Here is a 20,002-nt window from a genome sequence, read left to right as displayed (position 1 = left end):
TCACCACACCATAGGAAGGGTAGGGAGGGTTTGGAGAGGGTGCAAAAAGATATTTGCCAGGATGTTGCCTGGATTGGAGTTTATTTGCTACACAGGTTATGTTACATTATATATAGATTAGCTAGGTTGGATAAACTTAGGTTGTTCTTGATACTGCGTCAGAGTTTGACCAATGACCTGATAACAGTAAACAAAAGATTGAGAGGCATAGATAGAGTGGATAGTTGAGTCTCTTTCTCACGGTGGAAATGTCAAATACTGGAAGGGATAGGTTTTAAGGTGAGAGGAGGTAAGTTTAAGAGAGATGTGCGAAGAATTTCTTTTCTCAGAGGGTGATAAGCACCTGGTACATGCTGCCAGGGGAAGTGGTAGAAACAGATACAATTGCTAAACTTAACAGGCATTTAAACAGACACATAAAAGAGGGACATGAACCATGTACAGGCAGATGAGATTTGTTTGGTATAGCATTCCTGGTTTGCACAGACATGTTGGGTTGAAGGGCCTGTTGATGTGCCATACTGTTCTATTGTTCTGTGTTCTGTGGTAGTGAATCAGCATAATGACCTGTGGCACCATATTGCCTGCCTGCCCATTTCCAGTCCATATTCTGGCCAATTTACAAATCTATCCCCAAAAGTCATTATAAATAGATCTTGCTAATTTATATATGATCTGACAACTTGCATGGTATTGTTCCAGTCAGTGATTTTATTCAAGAATAGTCCCCATGTCTACTTCAATCTTACATGAAAGCAATCTGTCTCTCAACATCAGCAAAATTTAAAAAACTGATCACTGGCTTCAGAAAGAATGGAGGAGAACTTGCCCCCATCAATGGCAACGGAACTGAGGTTGAGAGGGTGAAGAGCATCAAGTGCCTCAGAGTGACGATAACTGACAACCTGTCCTGGGCATCCCATGTAGATGCAACAGTCAAAAAGGCACAACAACGCTTCTTCTTCCTCAGACGTCTCAGGAAATTTGGCATGATTATAATGACTCTCACCAACTTCTACAGATGCACCATTGAAAGCATACTGTCCAGGTGCATAACAGCCTGGTATAGTCTGCCCAGGACCATGAGGGATTACATTTACATTTACATAGCTCACTGCCATGGAAAGGCAGCCAACATCATCAAAGACCCAAGATAATAAAATGTGAGGCTGGATGAACAGAGCAGACCCAACAGCATCTCAGGAGCACAAAAGCTGATGTTTCGGGCCTAGACCCTTCATCAGAGAGGGGGATGAGGTGAGGGTTCTGGAATAAATAGGGAGAGGTGGGAGGCGGACCGAAGATGGAGAGAAAAGAAGATAGGTGGAGAGGAGAGTATAGGTGGGGAGGTAGGGAGGGGATAGGTCAGTCCAGGAAAGACGGACAGGTCAAGGAGGTGGGATGAGGTTAGTAGGTAGGAGATGGAGGTGCAGCTTGGGGTGGGAGGAAGGGATGGGTGAGAGGAAGAACAGGTTAGGGAGGCAGAGACAGGCTGGGCTGGTTTTGGGATGCAGTGAGTGGAGGGGAAGAGCTGGGCTGGTTGTGTGGTGCATTGGGGGGAGGGGATGAACTGGGCTGGTTTTGGGATGCGGTGGGGGAAGGGGAGATTTTGCAGCTGGTGAGGTCCACATTCATACCATTGGGCTGCAGGGTTCCCAAGCGGAATATGAGTTGCTGTTCCTGCAACCTTCGGGTGGCATCATTGTGGCACTGCAGGAGGCCTATGATGGACATGTCATCTAAAGAATGGGAGGGGGAGTGGAAATGGTTTGCGGCTGGGAGGTGCAGTTGCTTAATGCGAACCGAGAGGAGGTGTTCTGCAAAGCGGTCCCCAAGCCTCCACTTGGTTTCCCCAATGTAGAGGAAGCCGCACCGGGTACAGTGGATGCAGTATACCACATTGGCAGATGTGCAGGTGAACCTCTGCTTAATATGGAAAGTCATCTTGGGGCCTGGGATAGGGTTGAGGGAGGAGGTGTGGGGGCAAGTGTAGCATTTTTTGCGGTTGCAGGGGAAGGTGCCGGGTGTGGTGGGGTTGGAGGGCAGTGTGGAGCGAACAAGGGAGTCACGGAGAGAGTGGTCTCTCCGGAAAGCAGACAAGGGTGGGGATGGAAAGATGTCTTGGGTGGTGGGGTCGGATTGTAGATGGCGGAAGTGTCGGAGGATGATGCGTTGTAACTGGAGGTTGGTGGGGTGGTGTGTGAGAACGAGGGGGATCCTCTTTGGGCGGTTGTGGCAGGGGCTGGGTGTGAGGGATGTGTTGCGGGAAATGCGGGAGACGCGGTCAAGGGCATTCTCGACCACTGTGGGGGGAAAGTTGCAGTCCTTGAAGAACTTGGACATCTGGGATGTGCAGGAGTATTAAGCATATTAAGCAGAGGTTCATCTGCACATCTGCCAATGTGGTATGCTGCATCCATTGTACCCGGTGTGGCTCCCTCTACATTGGGGAAACCAAGTGGAGGCTTGGGGACAGCTTTGCAGAACACCTCCGCTCAGTTCGCAATAAGCAACTGCACCTCCCAGTCGCAAACCATTTCCACTCCCCCTCCCATTCTTTAGATGACATGGCCATCATGGGCCTCGTGCAGTGCCACAATGATGCCACCCGCAGGAACAGCAACTCATATTCTGCTTGGGAGCCCTGCAGCCCAATGGCATCAATGTGGACTTCACCAGCTTCAAAATCTCCCCTTACCCCACCGCATCCCAAAACCAGCCCAGTTCGTCCCCTCCCCCCACTGCACCACACAACCAGCCCAGCTCTTCCCCTCCACTCGCTGCATCCCAAAACCAGTCCAACCTGTCTCTGCCTCCCTAACCTGTTCTTCCTCTTACCCATCCCTTCCTCCCACCCCAAGCCACACCTCCATCTCCTACCTACTAACCTCATCCCACCTCCTTGACCTGTCCGGCTTCCCTGGACTGACCTATCCCCTCCCTACCTCCCCACCTATACTCTCCTCTCCACCTATCTTCTTTTCTCTCCATCTTCGATCCACCTGCCCCCTCTCCCTATTTATTCCAGAACCCTCACCCCATCCCATTCTCTGATGAAGGGTCTAGGCCCGAAACGTCAGCTTTTGTGCTCCTGAGATGCTGTTGGGCCTGCTGTGTTCATCCAGCCTCACATTTTATTATCTTGGATTCTCCAACATCTGCAGTTCCCATTATCACATCATCAAAGACCCATTGCATTCTGGTAATAAGCTCCTACTACCTCTTCTGTCAGGCAGAGGATACAGAAACCTGAATACATGCACGAGCAGGTTCAAGAAAAGCTTCTTTCTGGCTGTTATCAGACTGTTGAATGAACACTCTGGCCTCAAATAAAGCTGGCCTCACTAACATTGATCTCACCTAGTGCACGCCCAATGTAATTTAATGAGTGCGCAACTTTTTTTGTCTCTTAGTCTTTTTGATCTCTACATCCCTTGCTTACTACGATATGCCTGTACCACTTCTGAACAAAAATTTTCAATGCATTTTGGTACACATGACAAATAATAAATCAATCAATCAATAAATCAATCAATTAATCATTCATTTTTCCTGACTGGATTTGTGGTTATGATTGACCCGATATTTCTCTCGCAGGTCCAGAAGGTGCAGTGTTTGAACAATCAGTGGAAACACCTCATATCAGAGCTGAATCCTCACAAGAACTCAAGTGAGTAAATGACTTGGATATGTTTAGTAATGTTAGATTTGACATACTGCTACTCATTTAAATCTTTACTTTGCATACAGTTGATTTGCAGAGCAAACATGGTGAATATCAGTGCAGTCTTTTGCATTTGCAGTTTTAAAACATTAAATTTTGAATATTGAAACTGGCTAAATACCCCCACCCAGCTACATACGCTTGCAGGGACTCAGTTACCACAGTAATGGTTGCCCACCCTCATCATGAATTGGGTGAATAGTATTCAAATCCAGAAACTTCATAACCTTTGAATGTAAATTTATCAGAATCTTGTAAAGAAAAGAATAACACGTTATCCACTTCATATAATCCCTGCCAAAAATGCAAAAATGTATTTTATTCATTCCAGGGATGTCGGCATCAATGGCTGGCCCAGTATTTACTGCCATTCTCTCATTATCCTTGAGAAGACACTTGTGATCGATACCCTCGAACAGCTACAGTCCATTTGATGTAGGTGCACTCACAGTACTGTTAGGGCAGGAGTTCCAGGATATTGACCTTACACCGAGAACAAAAAGGAGAACAAATAAATGGGAACACCACCACTTAAAATTTTCTCCCCAAGTTGCTTACCTTCCTCACTTGAAACCATATCACATTACCTTGTTGCCATTTGGTCAAAATTCTGTATGTTCTTTCCTAACTGCCGGCAATGTATGTGTGCTTACATCAAATGGGCTGTGGCAGTTCAAAGTGGCAGCTCACCGCCACTTCGTATGGGGCAATTAGGAATGGGCAACAAAAATCATGTCACCAGTGATGCCCCTATCTGGTGACTAAACGAAACAGAAGCAAAAACAGAAAATATCCTGTACATTTAGGTGAAGATCATAACCATTTTACAGCAGAAAATGAATAATGCAGGGCAATAGCATTAGGTTAGCTCCTGCCCTAACAGTACCGTGAGGGTACATTTATCAAATGGACTGTAGCTGTTCGAGGACGTTGATCACAAGTGTCTTCTCAAGGAAAATGAGGGAATGGCAGTAAATACTATGAAACATAAGAGCACAATCATCTTGGATAATGCAGAGAACATAAAACTAAAGAGGAACATAATATGTAATCTAGGGACAGCAGTAACAGTTAACATTAACACAAGCTTTGCTTTATCAACACGTGGGACTGGATTTTTGGTCCTCTTTAAGGAAGGGAATGGAGGTGAGCTTGCCCTGAACATACTAGGCCTAGTGGCATGTTGATTTCCCCACCCTGTTCACAATGCTGGCTACTTCTGCCAAGGTAGGTTTGCGGATGGCAGGACTACCTTACCCCAATTGTCCAGTTGGCCTGCAGCTCTCTGACATGAAGGTGGATAGTTGGGAGACAGGCACTTAGCAACAGGTTGGATTGCCAGCACTACAGGAAATCTATTCGACCTCGCTGCCTGCTTCTGTAACCAAACATTCCTGATTCTCTCAACAATCTCACACGCCCCAGCTCTCTCAACCTGCAACTCCACAATCCCACCACTCCTACCAGTGACTGCTATATTCAAAAGTTTCAAAATGATTGGAGGGTGGGCAACTCCATATTGGAACATCCTCTCAGTTACTTGCCTTTTGCAGGTAGCAGCAGTCAGGGTCAGGGTAGCACTGTCACTGCACTTACATCTATAAACCCGTCTTAATGTTCTCCGGGCATCAGTTTCAATCCCAACATGGCAAATGGTAAGAATTGAATCCAATAAAAAAAGTCTGAACTAAAAAATGCCAGATGATTGGTGACCATGAACAATTGTTGTAAAAATCCCATCTTGTTCAGTAATGTCCTTCTACTAATGTAATTCCCACATACGACTCCAGAGCCTTCGCAATATGGGTTGACACTAAACTGACCTCTGTGCAATTAATAATGGGCAATTAATGCTGACCTAGCTAGTAATGCCCATGGTACAGCACTAAACTAGATGGATGATAAAGTTGAACACTTTTTCTTTACTTTCGCTATTTTTCTGTCTTTATATTCCACGTCTTAATTTATTTTCCTGTGTTTTAAGATGGCATAGGAGAGTGACGACAATACACAACACTTTTATTTTGCTCATAAAAATATCAATATATCAAACCAAATCATATTCTATGAATGAATAAATAAATACATCCTCCTGATCTTTCCATGCTGAAAGGCCTCAGACTGGCATTTCAGCTTTGAGAGTCTGTCTGCCACCCATAATTGGACTGGGATCCTATCTCCATGTCTATTAAGGAGGCCTCCCCATAACAGTGCCAAAGAGTCACTGCCTTCCTCATCAATACAGTCTTGGGACCCACAAGTCGTCCCAACATCTGTTTCCGAAAATCTGAGGAAAGGGTCTTCACATATTGTCACAAAATAGATTACTTTCAGATATTTATTTTCTACCCAGCTGATTGAGGTTCATAATTGATTGAGCGCATAATAGCCTTGTGAAAGGTGCATTCTGCAACTTAACACCCATTCAATTTAATTTCTAACAGCATATTAAGTATGACAACTTGTGAAGGAAAAATAGCTTTCTAGTGAAACACCTGGCTATTCCTCATTCAACACAAGAGTGCTCAGCCTTAGACACAGCCTTTGCTCATTGGCTGCTGATGTTTTTTTCCTGAGCTTTTACATGGCAGCTTTGTCAGTGGTCAGTTAGTTTGCTATTGCCTTCCACTCTCAAAGGTAGAGCAAGGTGTCAAGTGTCCATACCACCTCAGCCAAACCAAGAGGTGAATCCACGTTTTCGATGTTGTTCTAAACAATTGGACTTACTGGCTCCCAGGAAAAATATAATGGCTTAAATCTTCCAATATGGGAAGATGCCTCTACTTCAACATAAATAACCGATGTGCATCAAGACACTGAAAAAGTCACAACATGCAGACTTCTGTGGTACTCGCAGAGAAAGTTTAAAATTTCTGCTTTCCAAATTAACATAGCCAGAATGTTCCATGGTCTCAATGACATAATCATCGAGCTGTTTTACAGGGATTTATGGAGGGCTTTTCACAACAGGGTCTAATACCCGCTGCACAGTGTAACCTGAAGTAAATTAGCTGAAGTGCCAATGTACAAGAACCACCATAGCACTCCAGCCCACCCACCTCCCGCCCAGTAATGTTCATTGTGATATGTCACAATACCAATCATTGGCAGCTTGTGGATGGGGTGGACTGTCACCACCAATCCCCTTTCTACTATTTGAAATCATACGCATCTGAACCAATTAAACAATGAATATTGGCAGCCACTTAAAGAAACTGTAACCAATGTCCAAACCATAAATGAAACAAAGAGACGAAAGTTACTATTTTATTATGAAAGGGTGATGATATAACCTGGTCTCTGTGGAAACCACCAGACACAGACAGCCTGAGGTTTGCTTGTGGACAGTAGTGCTCCCTCTCCAAGGACACCCAGGTACACACTAAATCACAGAACAGAGGCAGGCAGGCAGCCAGGTGTAAGAAACATCTCCACAGCCTGCTGCCTGAACCTGTTCATGGTTACCATCATCAGGCCCAGGAGCAGATCCATAAGCAGACCTTTGCATTGGCCTGGCCCTGTCCACAAATCTTCCTTTCCACTAAATTAAATACTAATATAATTAAACACAATGAGAGCAGACAGGTCCTGAGGGGCTCTGTAACAAAAATAAAATCTAGTCGTCAAGGGAACCTTATAGAACTGAAACAGAGAATCAAATCAAAATATTCTTATTCGAGGTAAAGATACACTCCAGTCCCTGCAGTTTCCTTCGACCTCAGAAGGCAATCCCCCTTTGTACGCTGAACCTAAGCATCTATCTGATTCGAGGTGGTAAAGGATAAACCAAATCTGAGTCCTTAATTGGAAAAGGCACATGTCATAAACAACACAATGAGATAGTAGGAACTGCTGATGCTGGAGTCTGAGATAACACAGTGTGGATATAAACAACACAATGTAGTTTATTAAATGATAGCAATAGTGTTGACCACTGTTGTCCCTGAACGGAGCTTATCCTGCTGTCACAGTGTCTTCTAATCACACACTTTCCAGAATCCCCAACTCCTGCCTGGCTGATGTCAGAAGAGTCAGTGTTTTCAGAAACTGTAAGATGCTAAAATGGAGGTAGGGGTGATGGGGAGGGTTGAGCATTTTCGCAGATGTTGTAGAGTACAGGGAATTGTACCATCGCTCTGGGCATAGCTATTGAGCAAGTGCACAGGGAGCTATGACAAAATGACATCAGCCCTCATGGAACTGGAGCCTGATATGTAAGGCTCCAAATACGATGTAAGATAACAAGGTGTGGGGCTGGATGAACACAGCAGGCCAAGCAGCATCTTAGGACACAAAAGCTGAAGTTTCGGGCCTAGACCCTTCATCAGCTTCACACTTTGTTATCTTAGATTCTCCAGCATCTGCAGTTCCCATTATTTCGGATCACAATTTTAACCTCACTGTGAAGCCTCTTCCAGGGATGCCTAACCTGAAGAAGTTACCCTCCTCTCTCCGGACCAACCTCAGGGAATCTTTCTCCCACTGCAACTCCTCCCCGGACTGACCTATCCCCTCCCTACCTCCCCACCTATACTCTCCTCTCCACCTATGTTCCCCTCTATCCATCTTCGGTCCGCCTCCCCCTCTCTCCCTATTATTTCAGAACCCTCTCCCCATCCGCCTCTCTGATGAAGGGTCTACGCCTGAAACGTCAGCTTTTGTGCTCCTAAGATGCTGCTTGGCCTGCTGTGTTCATCCAGCTTCACATTTTGTTACCTTGGATTCTCCAGCATCTGCAGTTCCCATTATCTCCAAATACGATGTTGTGTCTTTCCATCCTCCGTTTGTAGTTACGTTCAATAAAGTCTGTTGCAGTGCACTCACAACAGCATTGATTTCACATTATTCCTTTGCAAATTCAAAGGGGTGAATACTGTCAGCAGTGACAAAGGAGGTAGGACAAATATTTGTGGTTTGTTGATAGTCTGGGGAATAAGGGAGAGTTTCCATTGTTATTTGGTTAAAGCTGTACATTTTAGAGACTGACAGCTTCATTCTCTTTCAACCATCCGTAGGTTTAAAATTCTGTGGTCTTTCTTTCTCAAGACAGCCAATTACTTCACAACTGCAACCACTTCTGGCTCTATTAATCCACTTTTTAAAGGTATATTTTGCAATTACAAGTAAAAAAAATGTCCAAAGTACTTCAGGGTTCATGACAATTTGAAACAATGTAGGCTAACAAACTGATTATGGACTTTAAGCAACATGACTCTAGTTCATGACAAGGAAAGAGGGTGTGGTTATGCCAAGTATACTGTCTCTATTCAACTCTGCATCCCAATAGAGCTGGCTTTGGAAGGTGCAAAGGTTCCAGTGTAAAATGGTAAGTGACCAGATTAAATCACAGTCAGCTTTGGGTACTCCTCCTTCAGCACTCTGGAAAATTTGGGCTGGTACTTTGATGAAAGATGTTACCTCCTGCTGTTCCTACGATAGTTACATTTTTGCCTTTAAACTTTCTGTTTTGTTTTTTATTGACAGTCAAAAGAACTATTTAATGTGTTCTGTTAACTAACATCTGGAAAAATATATTGTCATTGTTTGTACATTTACACTTGAAAAACATTCCAAATATATCTCTGGAGTTGATACTTCCTGCTGACAACAGCACCATGGTTGATTATACCTGCACCATAGTACAATATAAAGTATTACTTAATAACATGACACAAATTTTACCAGTACACCACAGTGCAAACTAACTACAAAAGATGTCAATCTCAGCAAAATATTTATAAATGATTGGTTGAGATTGTTATTAAGGAGCCTGTTTCTTTTTGAGGTTGGTTTCAGTGGGCCAGAATTTGCTCTCAAAATAATGGTGAAGTTAATGATGTTCAGTATTATTTAAGCACAAATTGTACGGCAATATCAGGCACCATGCAGAAGCCCAAAAATTGCTGTCCCTTTTGTAGCACTCTACCATTAGCTTTGTGAAGACATCTCACCATTTAGTTCACCTTTGAAATCCATTGAATAGGATGGAATTACTATATTTGCAAAGTGGAATTATACCAAACACACCACAAGTTAAGTGCTGTCATTTCACGTTGAAATGTTTGGTTCGCATGATAAGTGTAAATTACTGCTGGTCAATTTCTCTCATACTGAAAGATACTGAAAATGAACTCTCAGTTCTTCAGTTTTTAATTGTTGTTGGATATTTTAATTGTGAAAAAATGTAAAATTTATTTTTATAAAACTTTTCCTTGTTTTTCTGAGTCTTTTAATCTAATCTCTTTTCTACACTTCCCTTGTTCTTGTCTGATTTGATTGAAAACTCATTCTAATTGAAATTTCCTTACTTTATAAACTTCCAATGTGATTGGTAAGAAAGAAAAAGTTGCTTACCATGTTCAAACAGGTCCCATGCTTTATTCTTTTATTCATTAACGGGATGAGGACATTGCTTGCTAGGCAGCATATACTGTCCATCCTTAACTGTCCAGAGGGCAGTTAAGAGCCAACCACATCACTGTGGGTCGAGAATCACATATAGGCCAGACTAGATAAGGATGCGCTCCTGAGATGCTGCTTGGCCTGCTGTGTTCATTCACATTTTATTATCTTAGATAAGGATGGCAGTTTCCTTCCCTAACGGACATTAGTGAACCAGATATGTTTTTCTGACAATTGACAATGGATTTATGGTCATCATTAAACCCTTAATTCCAGATATTTTATTGAATTCAAATTCCACCATCTGCCATGTTGAACCTGGGCCCCCAGAATGTTATCTGGGTCTCTGGATTAACAGTCCACCAATAATACCACCAGGCCATTGCCTCCCCCATTTTCCCAGTATTCCTCACTCACATTTTTAACAACTTTCCATGCTAAAATATAAAAAAAAGGTGTGCAAGGGCAAGTATAACTAACAGCAGAAGCCATTTCATGCTATGGAAACTCATGGTCTACCATACTTCAAGGAGAGTTTCAAGAAAAAACATGAGTATACTTTCGTTTCTGCTAAATAGTGTGCTGTAACTATTCTTGAACAGTGAGAAAAAAAGCATTAAGTTGTGGTTTGTAAATTGGTTACAACAATATACTATAATAATGATCAAGCTATTACATTAGCATAAATTATGAAATGCTCAGTGATCAATTTATGAAGTGTATGAAGATTCTGAAATTCAGGAAGAGTATTTTCACTGCCATTCTGTCATTGAGCCACTGCTAGAAGCATGGACTCTCAACAAGTTGTAAAACGAACAATCATGGCAATATGAACTGTATCTTTGTCACATTGATTCAGGGGCCCACTAAAAAAAAACCTGAATCTGGGATTTTTGATTCTACTCCTGAGCTTTTTGATTTTTATCATGGTCTTTTAAGGTGGCAGGCTGGCTTAGGTCATGAGCCTGGCCTAGGAACTTCTAACTTGGCTGAGTCTTTGCAGAAAGAGACATGACCTACTACTCTGCAAATTTCACAGAGTTGTGATCTTTAAAGGGTTGTGGTTTACTTCAGAGGTTTCATGAAACAATATCTGTTTGAGGGATCCTTTTGAAAGATAATTTCAAAATGTACTCCACATTTCACCCACCAAGTTAAAGATTACGTGCACTTCCTAAGATCTTTGGTGTCGCCATGTCAAGTTATGCCCCTCCTCACAACCCCATGACCTCTCATAGCCTCTTGCCAAGGTACTGTAAGTCCACATCCATTCCTACTATACACTATATAATTTCAATGAACTCTATAGTGGCAGTTGTATATGTAAAGAACATTTATACCTTTTCACCATGTTAAGAAAAATCCCCTTCTACCATCGAATAATAAAACTATCAATCATCCAGATTTTAATGTTCAAATCCATTAGACTACAAGACACTGGAAACCATTTACATTTATGTAAGCAAACAGTCGATAGAGATCAGCAGGCCAGAGCTGTCTCTCAAAAGCTGGGACGTAGCTGTTAGAACAATCTAATAGTTATCTGAATTCTCAGTTTGGCTGAAACTCCCACAGCAATCAAGGTGGACATTCTAAATAGCTGGTCTCTACATCAGCCAACCCTGTAGCTGTGCCCGAACCTCTTCCTGGGTTGTTTCGGCAGACTTTATCAAAACCCACACCGTAGCAATGAAGATGATGCCTCCAGAGACAGTATTTCCAGAGGCAGCAATTCGAAACCTGTAGTTTCTCCAACTTTCCACTATCTGCCTTGAGTATAATAGTCCAGCCTCATGTCATGGATAAGCATGATACTTATCACAATGAAGACTTGGTACAAAGTGTCAAAAAGAACATAATTAAAGAACACCAAGATATTAGTATTATGTAACATAGTTTAGGAAAAATGTGTGGATGTAAAAGTGGCGTACCTGATGTGTACCAAATGCTACTCATGCAGGGAAGTGCTTAGACATACACAGCATGTAAGGTATTAGCAGTGAAAATAAAAATCACAACCAGGAAAAAAATTTAGATCAACCAAATTAAATGCAACTAAGTGCATCAAGAAATTTCACCACCACCATGTCAAGGACAATTAGGGGTTAGTAATAAATTTTGTTTTTGCCAGCAATACTCATAACCAGCAGTGAATAAAATGAAAACTGCCTTAATTAAAAGTGGTTTTGCTGTTTAAAGATACAGACCATTTTGTATGTACTGTATAAATCATAACATATTAATCCTCCCCAACAACAACTTCGCTCAACCAGTGTGGTCATTAAGAATTTAGATGTAGAAAACATGTTTCTAATTAGTGTCCCTTTCAACTTTGAAACTGAAACTAGGGAGACCTGCTTTTTAACTCAACTGCCCTCTACGTCTCATTGTGTAATTTCACTTCTTGTTGAATGAAGCTACACACACACTGATACAGAAAATGTATTTGTTAAATGTAGATCGATGAGCACCAGACTCATCAACAAGATAACCGAAGAAGGAACAAAAACAATGAGCTGCCTTGATAGGTAATTAATGTATTTGATGAATGAGTGAAGGTTGATGAAATGGTTTTTCTCATTCCTGACTTTTTATATGCCCATTTACATGCGAACCGGCAAATTTAATTAAAGATTTCACGTTGTACATTAGAACCTCTAGCAAATGTTACGAGATGTAACACGATTGATTTTGATCTAAGGTAGGTAGGGACATAGTGAGTTTTGACTGCATCAGAATTAGCCTTTTAACTCAAGGGCTCACCTTAACTTTTGGAACCTCAACCTCTGCCTGAAGAAGTGGTAATTATTTGGAAGAACCAACAGGAATTCAAGCAATTGAAAAACCATTCCTGGTTAGTTATCCTGGAAGATTTGGGATAGTTCATTGTATAAAAAAAAAGAATCTCTGTATTTCGAGTGTATAAACTGGTGAAGATATCAGATTTCTTTGGCGATTTCCACTAGAAAATCATACCAGGCTCTGTAAGCCCACAGGGAAACATATTTTTAAAAAAACTTTGGATCTCTTTATGCACCAATATCTTTGAAAAACTTTACAACCTTGGTTACATTTTACTTTTGAGGCCCTTGCCTGCCTTGGAATTTCATTGAGTCCGCTGGACCATCAATGTGATCATACAGCTGATCATATGCTTCAGCGCCTTCACCAACCCCAACCTGGTAGCCATTGACACCAGTAGTAATCAGAGAACTATCAATCTCTACCTTAAACTTGCTGAAAGACTGAGCTTCCACAACTCTCTGTGATAGAGAAATCCAAGAGTTCACAAACCTCTGCGTAGAAACAAAATTCTCAAATTCTCAGACCTGAGTTGCAATCTATTTCTTTATAAATTGTGCCTCCTGGTTCAAGTCTAACCAAGGGAAATAGTCATCTAACCTATCTATCCATGTAAATATTTTGATATGTAGAAACGTAAATTATAAAAACAGGAGTAGGCCATTTGCCCTTTGAGCTTACATAACTGAGAGAACCTCCTTCTCGATCACAGCAGATCATATTTCTGTGTCTGATAGAACATAGAATATAGAACGTAGAACAGCACAGCACAGTACAGGCCCTTCGGCCCACAATGTTGTGCCGACCTATTATCCTGCTAAGATCAATCTACCCTGCATAGCCTACATTTTACTATCCTCCATGTGCCTACCCAAGAGTCGCTCAAAAGTCCCTCATGTATCTAACTCCACTACCACTGCCAGCAGCGCATTCCAGACACCCACCACTCTCTATGCAAAGAACCTACTTCTGACATCTCCCCTCTACTTTCTTCCCATCACCTTAAAATCATGCCCCTCGTAATTGTCATTTCCACCCTGGGAAAAAGTTTCTGACTATCCACTCAATCTATTCCTCTTATGCCTCTCATCATCTTGTAAACCTCTGTCAAATCACTTCTCATCCTTCTTCACTCAAATCAAAAAAGCCCTAGCTCCCTTGACCTTTCCTCAGAAGACCTGCCCTCCAGTCCAGGTAACATCCTGGTAAATCTCCTTTGCACTGTCTCTAAAGCTTCCACGTCCTTCCTGTAATGAGGTGACCAGAACTGAACACAATATTCCAAGTGTGGTCTAACCAGAGTTTTATAAAGCTGCAGCATAACCTCAGAGTTCTTAAACTCAATTCCCCTGCCAGTGAAAGCCAATCTCTGATGAAGGGTCTAGGCCTGAAACGTCAGCTTTTGTGCTCCTGAGATGCTGCTTGGCCTGCTGTGTTCATCCAGCCTCACATTGTATTATCTTGGAATTCTCCAGCATCTGCAGTTCCCATTATCTCTGACACCACACACCTTCTTTACGATCCTATCAACTTGGGTAGTAACTTTGAGGGATCTATGGACATGGTTCCCAAGATCCCTCTGTTCGTCCACACTGCCGAGAATCCTGCCATTAACCCTGTATTCTGCATTCAAATTCGACCTTCCAAAATGAATCACTTCATACTTTTCTCGGTTGAATTCCATCTGCCTCTTCTTTGCACCAGCTCTGCATCTTGTCAATGTCCTTTTGCAGCCTACAATAGCCGTCCACACTGTCCACAAGTCTACCAACCTTCGTGTCATTGGCAAACCTACTAACTCACCCTTCCTCTTCTTTATCCAAGTCATTTATAAAGATCACAAACAGCAGAAGTCCCAGAACAGAACCCTGCTGAACGCCACTGGCCACTGAGCCCCAGACTGAATACTTTCCATCTACTACCACCTCTGTCTTCTATTGGACAGCCAGTTTTGTATCCAGACAGCCAAATTTTCCTGAATCCCATGCCCCCTTACTTTCTGAATGAGCCTACCATGTGGAACCTTATCAAATGCCTTGCTAAAATCCATATACACCACATACACTGCTCTACCTTCATCTGTGTGTTTTGTCACATCCTCAAAAAATTCAATAAAGCTTGTGAGGCAAGACCTGTCCCTCACAAAGCCTTGCTGACTATTTCTAATCAAACTGTGCTTTTTCAAATAATAATAAATACTATGTCTCAGAATTCTCTCCAATAATTTGCCTACCATAGAAGTAAGCCAGACCGGTCTGTAATTCACAGGATTTTCCCTAATCCCTTTTTTGAATCAGGGAATGACATTTGCCACCCTCTAATCATCTGGTACTACTCCTATGGACAGCAAGGATGCAAAGATCATTGCCAAAGGGGCAGCAATCTCTTCCCTGGCTTCCCATTAAAACCTTGGGTATATCCCATCTGGCCCAGGGAACTTATCTATCCTCAGGTTTTTTTCAAAATATCTAGCACATCCTCCTTCCTAACATCAACCTGTTGGAATATATTGCCTGTTTCATGCTGTCATCACAAACATCACGGTCCCTCTCACTGGTAAATACTGAAGCAAAGTATTCATTAAAGACATCCCCTACCGCCTCTGACTCTGCACACAAGTTTTCCCACAATCCCTGATTGGTCTTACCCTCACTCTGAACATCCTCTTGTTGCTTATATAAGCATAGAATGCCTTGGAGTTTTCCTTGATTCTACCCACCAAGGTTTTCTCATACCCACTTCTAGCTCTCTTAAGCCCATTCTTCAGTTCCTTCCTGGCTACCATCTGGACCTCTAGAGCCCTGTCGGATCCTTGCTTCCTCAACCTTAAGTAAGCTTCCTTCTTCCTTTTGACTTGGTGCTCAACATGTCTTGTTGTCCAAGGTTCCTTCACCTTACCATCTCTTCCTTGCCTCAGTGGGTCAAAACAATCCAGCACTTATTGCAACTGCTCCCTGAACAAAGTCCATGGTTCTATTGTGCATTTCCCTGAGAACATCTGACCCCAACTGGTGCTCTGTAGTTCTTGCCTAATAGCATTGCAATTCCCCCTCCACCAATTAAATACTTTCCCATACCATCTGTTCCTATCTCTCTCCATGACTATAGTAAAACTCAAGAAGTTGTGATCACTATCACCAAAATGCTCTCCCACAGAGAGATCTGACACCTGACCTAGATCATTGCCAAGCACCAAATCTAATATGGCATCCCGTCCAGTCGGCCTATCTACATATTGTGTCAAAAATCCTTCCTGGAGACACCTAAGAAAATCTGCCCCATCCAAACTGTTTGCACTCAAAAGGTTCAAATGTATGTTTGGGAAGTTGAAGTCACCCATGACAACAACCCAATTACTTCTGCATCTTTCCAAAATCTGGCTCCCAATCTGTTCCTCAGTGTCTCTGTTGCTATTAGAGAGTCTATATAAAACTTCCAATAAAGTGACTGCTCCTTTCCTGTTTCTGACTCCCACCTGTACTGACTCAGTGGACAAACCCTCTTCCATGACCTCCCTTTCTGCAGCTGTGATACCATCCCTGATTCACAGTGCCATTCCCTCAACTCTTTTACCTCCCTTCTTATTTCTTTTGAAACGTCTATACCCTGGAACAACCATCAACCATTCCTGTCCCCTGTGTCATCCAAGTCTCCGTAATGGCCACAATATTGTCGTTTCAAATACTGACCTATGCTCTAGGTTCGCCACCCTTATTCCTGATAGTTCTTGCTTTGAAGTAGACACCCCTCAACCCGTCGCACTGACTGCCACTTTGCCTTATCACCTGCTTATCCTTCCCCACAGGCTCTCTGCTTGCTCTATCTTCCTGAACACCGGCTACCCCATCCTCTGATCTGTAGCTCCAGTTCCCATCCCCCTGCCAAACTAGTTTAAACCCTCCCGAAGTGCTCTAGCAAACCTCCCACCCAGGATACTGGTACTCCTCCAGTTCAGGTGCTACCCAACCTTCCTGTACATGTCCCATCTTCCCCAGAAGGTATCCCAATAATCCACTAACTCAAGCTGTCCCTCCTACACCAGCTCTGTAGCCACATGTTCAACTGCACCCTCTCTCTCTGTTTTTAGCTTCACTAGCGTGTGGCACCAGTAGTAATCCCAAGGTTGGTACTCTACTCGTCCTAGCTTTCAGTTCCATCCTAAGTCCCTATAGTCACTTTTCAGGTCCTCATCCCATTTCCTAGCTATATCATTGATACTGATGTGTACCACAACTTCTAGCTGCTTTCTCTCCCCCTTAAGAACCCTGAAGGTTCGATCCGAGACATCCCTGACCCTGGCACCTGGGAGGTAACATACCATTCGGGAGTTTCATTCAATACTATAGAACCTCCTGTCTGTTCCCCTATCACTATCGCTCTTCTATTCTCCCCATTTCCCTCCTGAGCCACAGAGCTAGGCTCAGTACCAGAGACCTGTCTACTATGGCCTTCCCCTGGTAGGTCATCCCCCCCAACAGTATCCAATATGGTATACTTACTATTGAGGGGAACAGCCACACGGCTGTCTACCTATTCCCTTTCCCCTTCCTGACAGTCACCCAGCTACCTTTGTCCTGTACCTTGGGTGCGACCACCTCCATGTAGCTCTTCTCTATCACCCCCTCAACCTCCTGATTGATCTGGAGTTCATCCAGGTCCAGCTCCAGTTCCTTAACATGATCTGTGAGGAGCTGGAGTTGGGTGCACTTCTCGCAGGTGAAGTCAGAGGGGACACCAGCAGCGACCCTTACCTCCCACATCCTGCAACAGGAGCATGCAACTGCCCTCATTTCCATTCGCTCTACTCTAGATTTCCAGGAGAATAAAAAAAAACTTACCTTACCGACCTTCCACACCATGTTTTTGTTTTGGTTAGACGAGGAGGATAGGTGGGGAACACTACACATGTAGTGTTTCAGGTTTAGATGATGCCCGAATATACTACTTCACTTCCCGGCTCACACTCTCACCACTCCCAACACTGAACGCAAGAAGGATACTAATATATAATAGACCAGTTCAGACTCCCATCTGGTTGCTCCTGAAAGAACATTTCTCCTTAAAGCTGTCACTGAAACAAACATCAACTGATATGAAGGTTGAAAAGGATGGATTACAGTGTGAAAGGACGTCTGTGAATGCCACGCATTCCTGATCCTCTGAAAAGCATTCCTTTGATGTGACTTCTAACACCATCCTTCATTTTCGTGGCTGTTGTCTCAAGAATTATGTAGAAGTTGCCAAGTGAGTCAAAAATGTTGCCAAGAGCTTTACCTCCCTAAGATTATTTTGAAGATCTTGATTTGATTTCACAGACAGGAATAGTAATGACTGAGGTCTTTTGATGATCTACTATTATACCATTACTCTTGACAATTTGTCGCCAAGGACTGATTTTTTTTTGGAAAATTTACTCTTATATTTAGGGTTGAGCCAATTGCTTGTAAGCAAATTTAGGTTTTGTGTATTTCCATTCATGTTCTTGAACGGTTTCCCTTGCATCGATACCTCATCTATGTGGATATGACTGCATGAAGTCCTTGAAAATACTAGATACGTCCATCAGAAAATCTCTAGGGCTGAGGCGATCCCTATCATGAATCCGTTGAAACAAAACCTCTCAAGTAAAGTTACGGATGTAGCATGCACTCTTTACTGTTCATCCAAAGATGCTAGAATCTACTATTTGCATCAAATTTCATGAAAGTTCCACATCTAGTTAATGTAGCTAACCTGTTATCTAAATGTAGATTGGATTTCACTCGCCACTGCTTTGATGAGATTTGCATAGTCAACACAAATTCAAACAATAACTTTTGGCTTGCGTATAATAATCATACCCAGCCTCTTACAGTTTGTTTTGTGAGTTGGGAATGACTTCCATTATTGTAATTGCTGCAAGTTACTCTCAAACTGCTACGTTAAAAGATGTGGAATTTTCTTGGATACATTGGGACATATGGGTCTTGTGACTTTCTTCAACTTAATTCCATATTCAATATTCTGCTTCTGTATTACTCGAATTAATTTTCAATATTCTTACTCAGAGGAACTCCTCAACTTCCATTGTTTCACCTCTTTCATCTTTTGAATAAAACAGAGATCAAGACATGCCTCCCTATTCAAGAGTGAGAATATTAATTCTGAAGTATATATAGATTTTTTACTCTGTGGCTTCCCCTATATCAGAAAGTTGCATGTTGCATATCTTTAATCTTAAATTCTATACATTATAACATAAGAACAGGAATAGGAGTTAGCAATACAGCTCCTCAAAGCTGGTCCACCATTCAATATGATCATGGTGACCTCACCTTGACCTTGAGCCATCTTTTCTACCCAAATCCACAATCTTTAACATATTGTTAATTAAAAATCTGTCTCTCTCCTCAAATTCATTCAGTATCCCAGCATCCACTGCACTCTGGGGCAGTGAATTCCACAGATTTCCACAGGCCCTTAAAGAGAAATAATTCCTCCTCAACTGCCTTTAAGTCTGCTACCTTTTACCGTGAAGCTATGACCTTTTGATCTTGATTGCCCAAGAAGGAGAAACATCTGCTGTATGTCTACTTTGTCATTACAACAGCTAATGCAACTATTTTCTCTGGTGCCACTTCCTTTAAGATCCTAGGAAATAGGCCGATCAGTTCTGGGAACATATTTGCCTTTAATTTCAATAATTTGCTCGGTACTTTTCCCTAGTGATGGCAACTGTTTTAAGCTCCACCTGTTCTATAACAGCTGCATCCCTTGTCACTTTTGGGATGGTTTCAGTGCTCTCCACCATGAAACCTGAGGCTAAATATTGATTTAATATCTTTGCTATTTCTGTGTTCCTCTTTATCAACTCTCCAGTCTCACCCTCTACGGGATCAATCCATTTTCTGTTTTATGCTTGTTTTCTTTTATAATTAAACGTTACTCTTTTTATTTCCTTTTAGTAACCCTTTGTTGATCTTTTAAAGGTTCTCAATCCTAACCACTGATGTTTTCAATATAGTATGCCTCAGTTTATGCCCGAATGTTAGCTTTAGTTTCCTTCCTTAGTCATGGGTGCTTTCTCTCCCATTA

General features: G+C 42.4%; 1 protein-coding gene across 3 annotated transcripts in view; it reads left to right on the top strand.

Moving 5' to 3' along the window:
- Nucleotides 1-20,002, top strand: part of LOC125459071 (zeta-sarcoglycan) — a 986,421-nt gene that overhangs the window by 930,243 nt on the left and 36,176 nt on the right. For all 3 annotated transcript variants that reach the window (XM_048545022.2, XM_048545013.2, XM_059647939.1), the window contains one exon: nt 3,598-3,670. In XM_048545022.2, coding sequence (XP_048400979.1) covers nt 3,598-3,670 — 73 coding nt within the window. The remainder of the gene's footprint in view (nt 1-3,597; nt 3,671-20,002) is intronic.

Source organism: Stegostoma tigrinum, chromosome 1, assembly GCF_030684315.1.
Source record: "Stegostoma tigrinum isolate sSteTig4 chromosome 1, sSteTig4.hap1, whole genome shotgun sequence".
NCBI lineage: Eukaryota > Metazoa > Chordata > Chondrichthyes > Orectolobiformes > Stegostomatidae > Stegostoma > Stegostoma tigrinum.
This window is presented reverse-complemented; position numbering and strand designations above follow the sequence as displayed.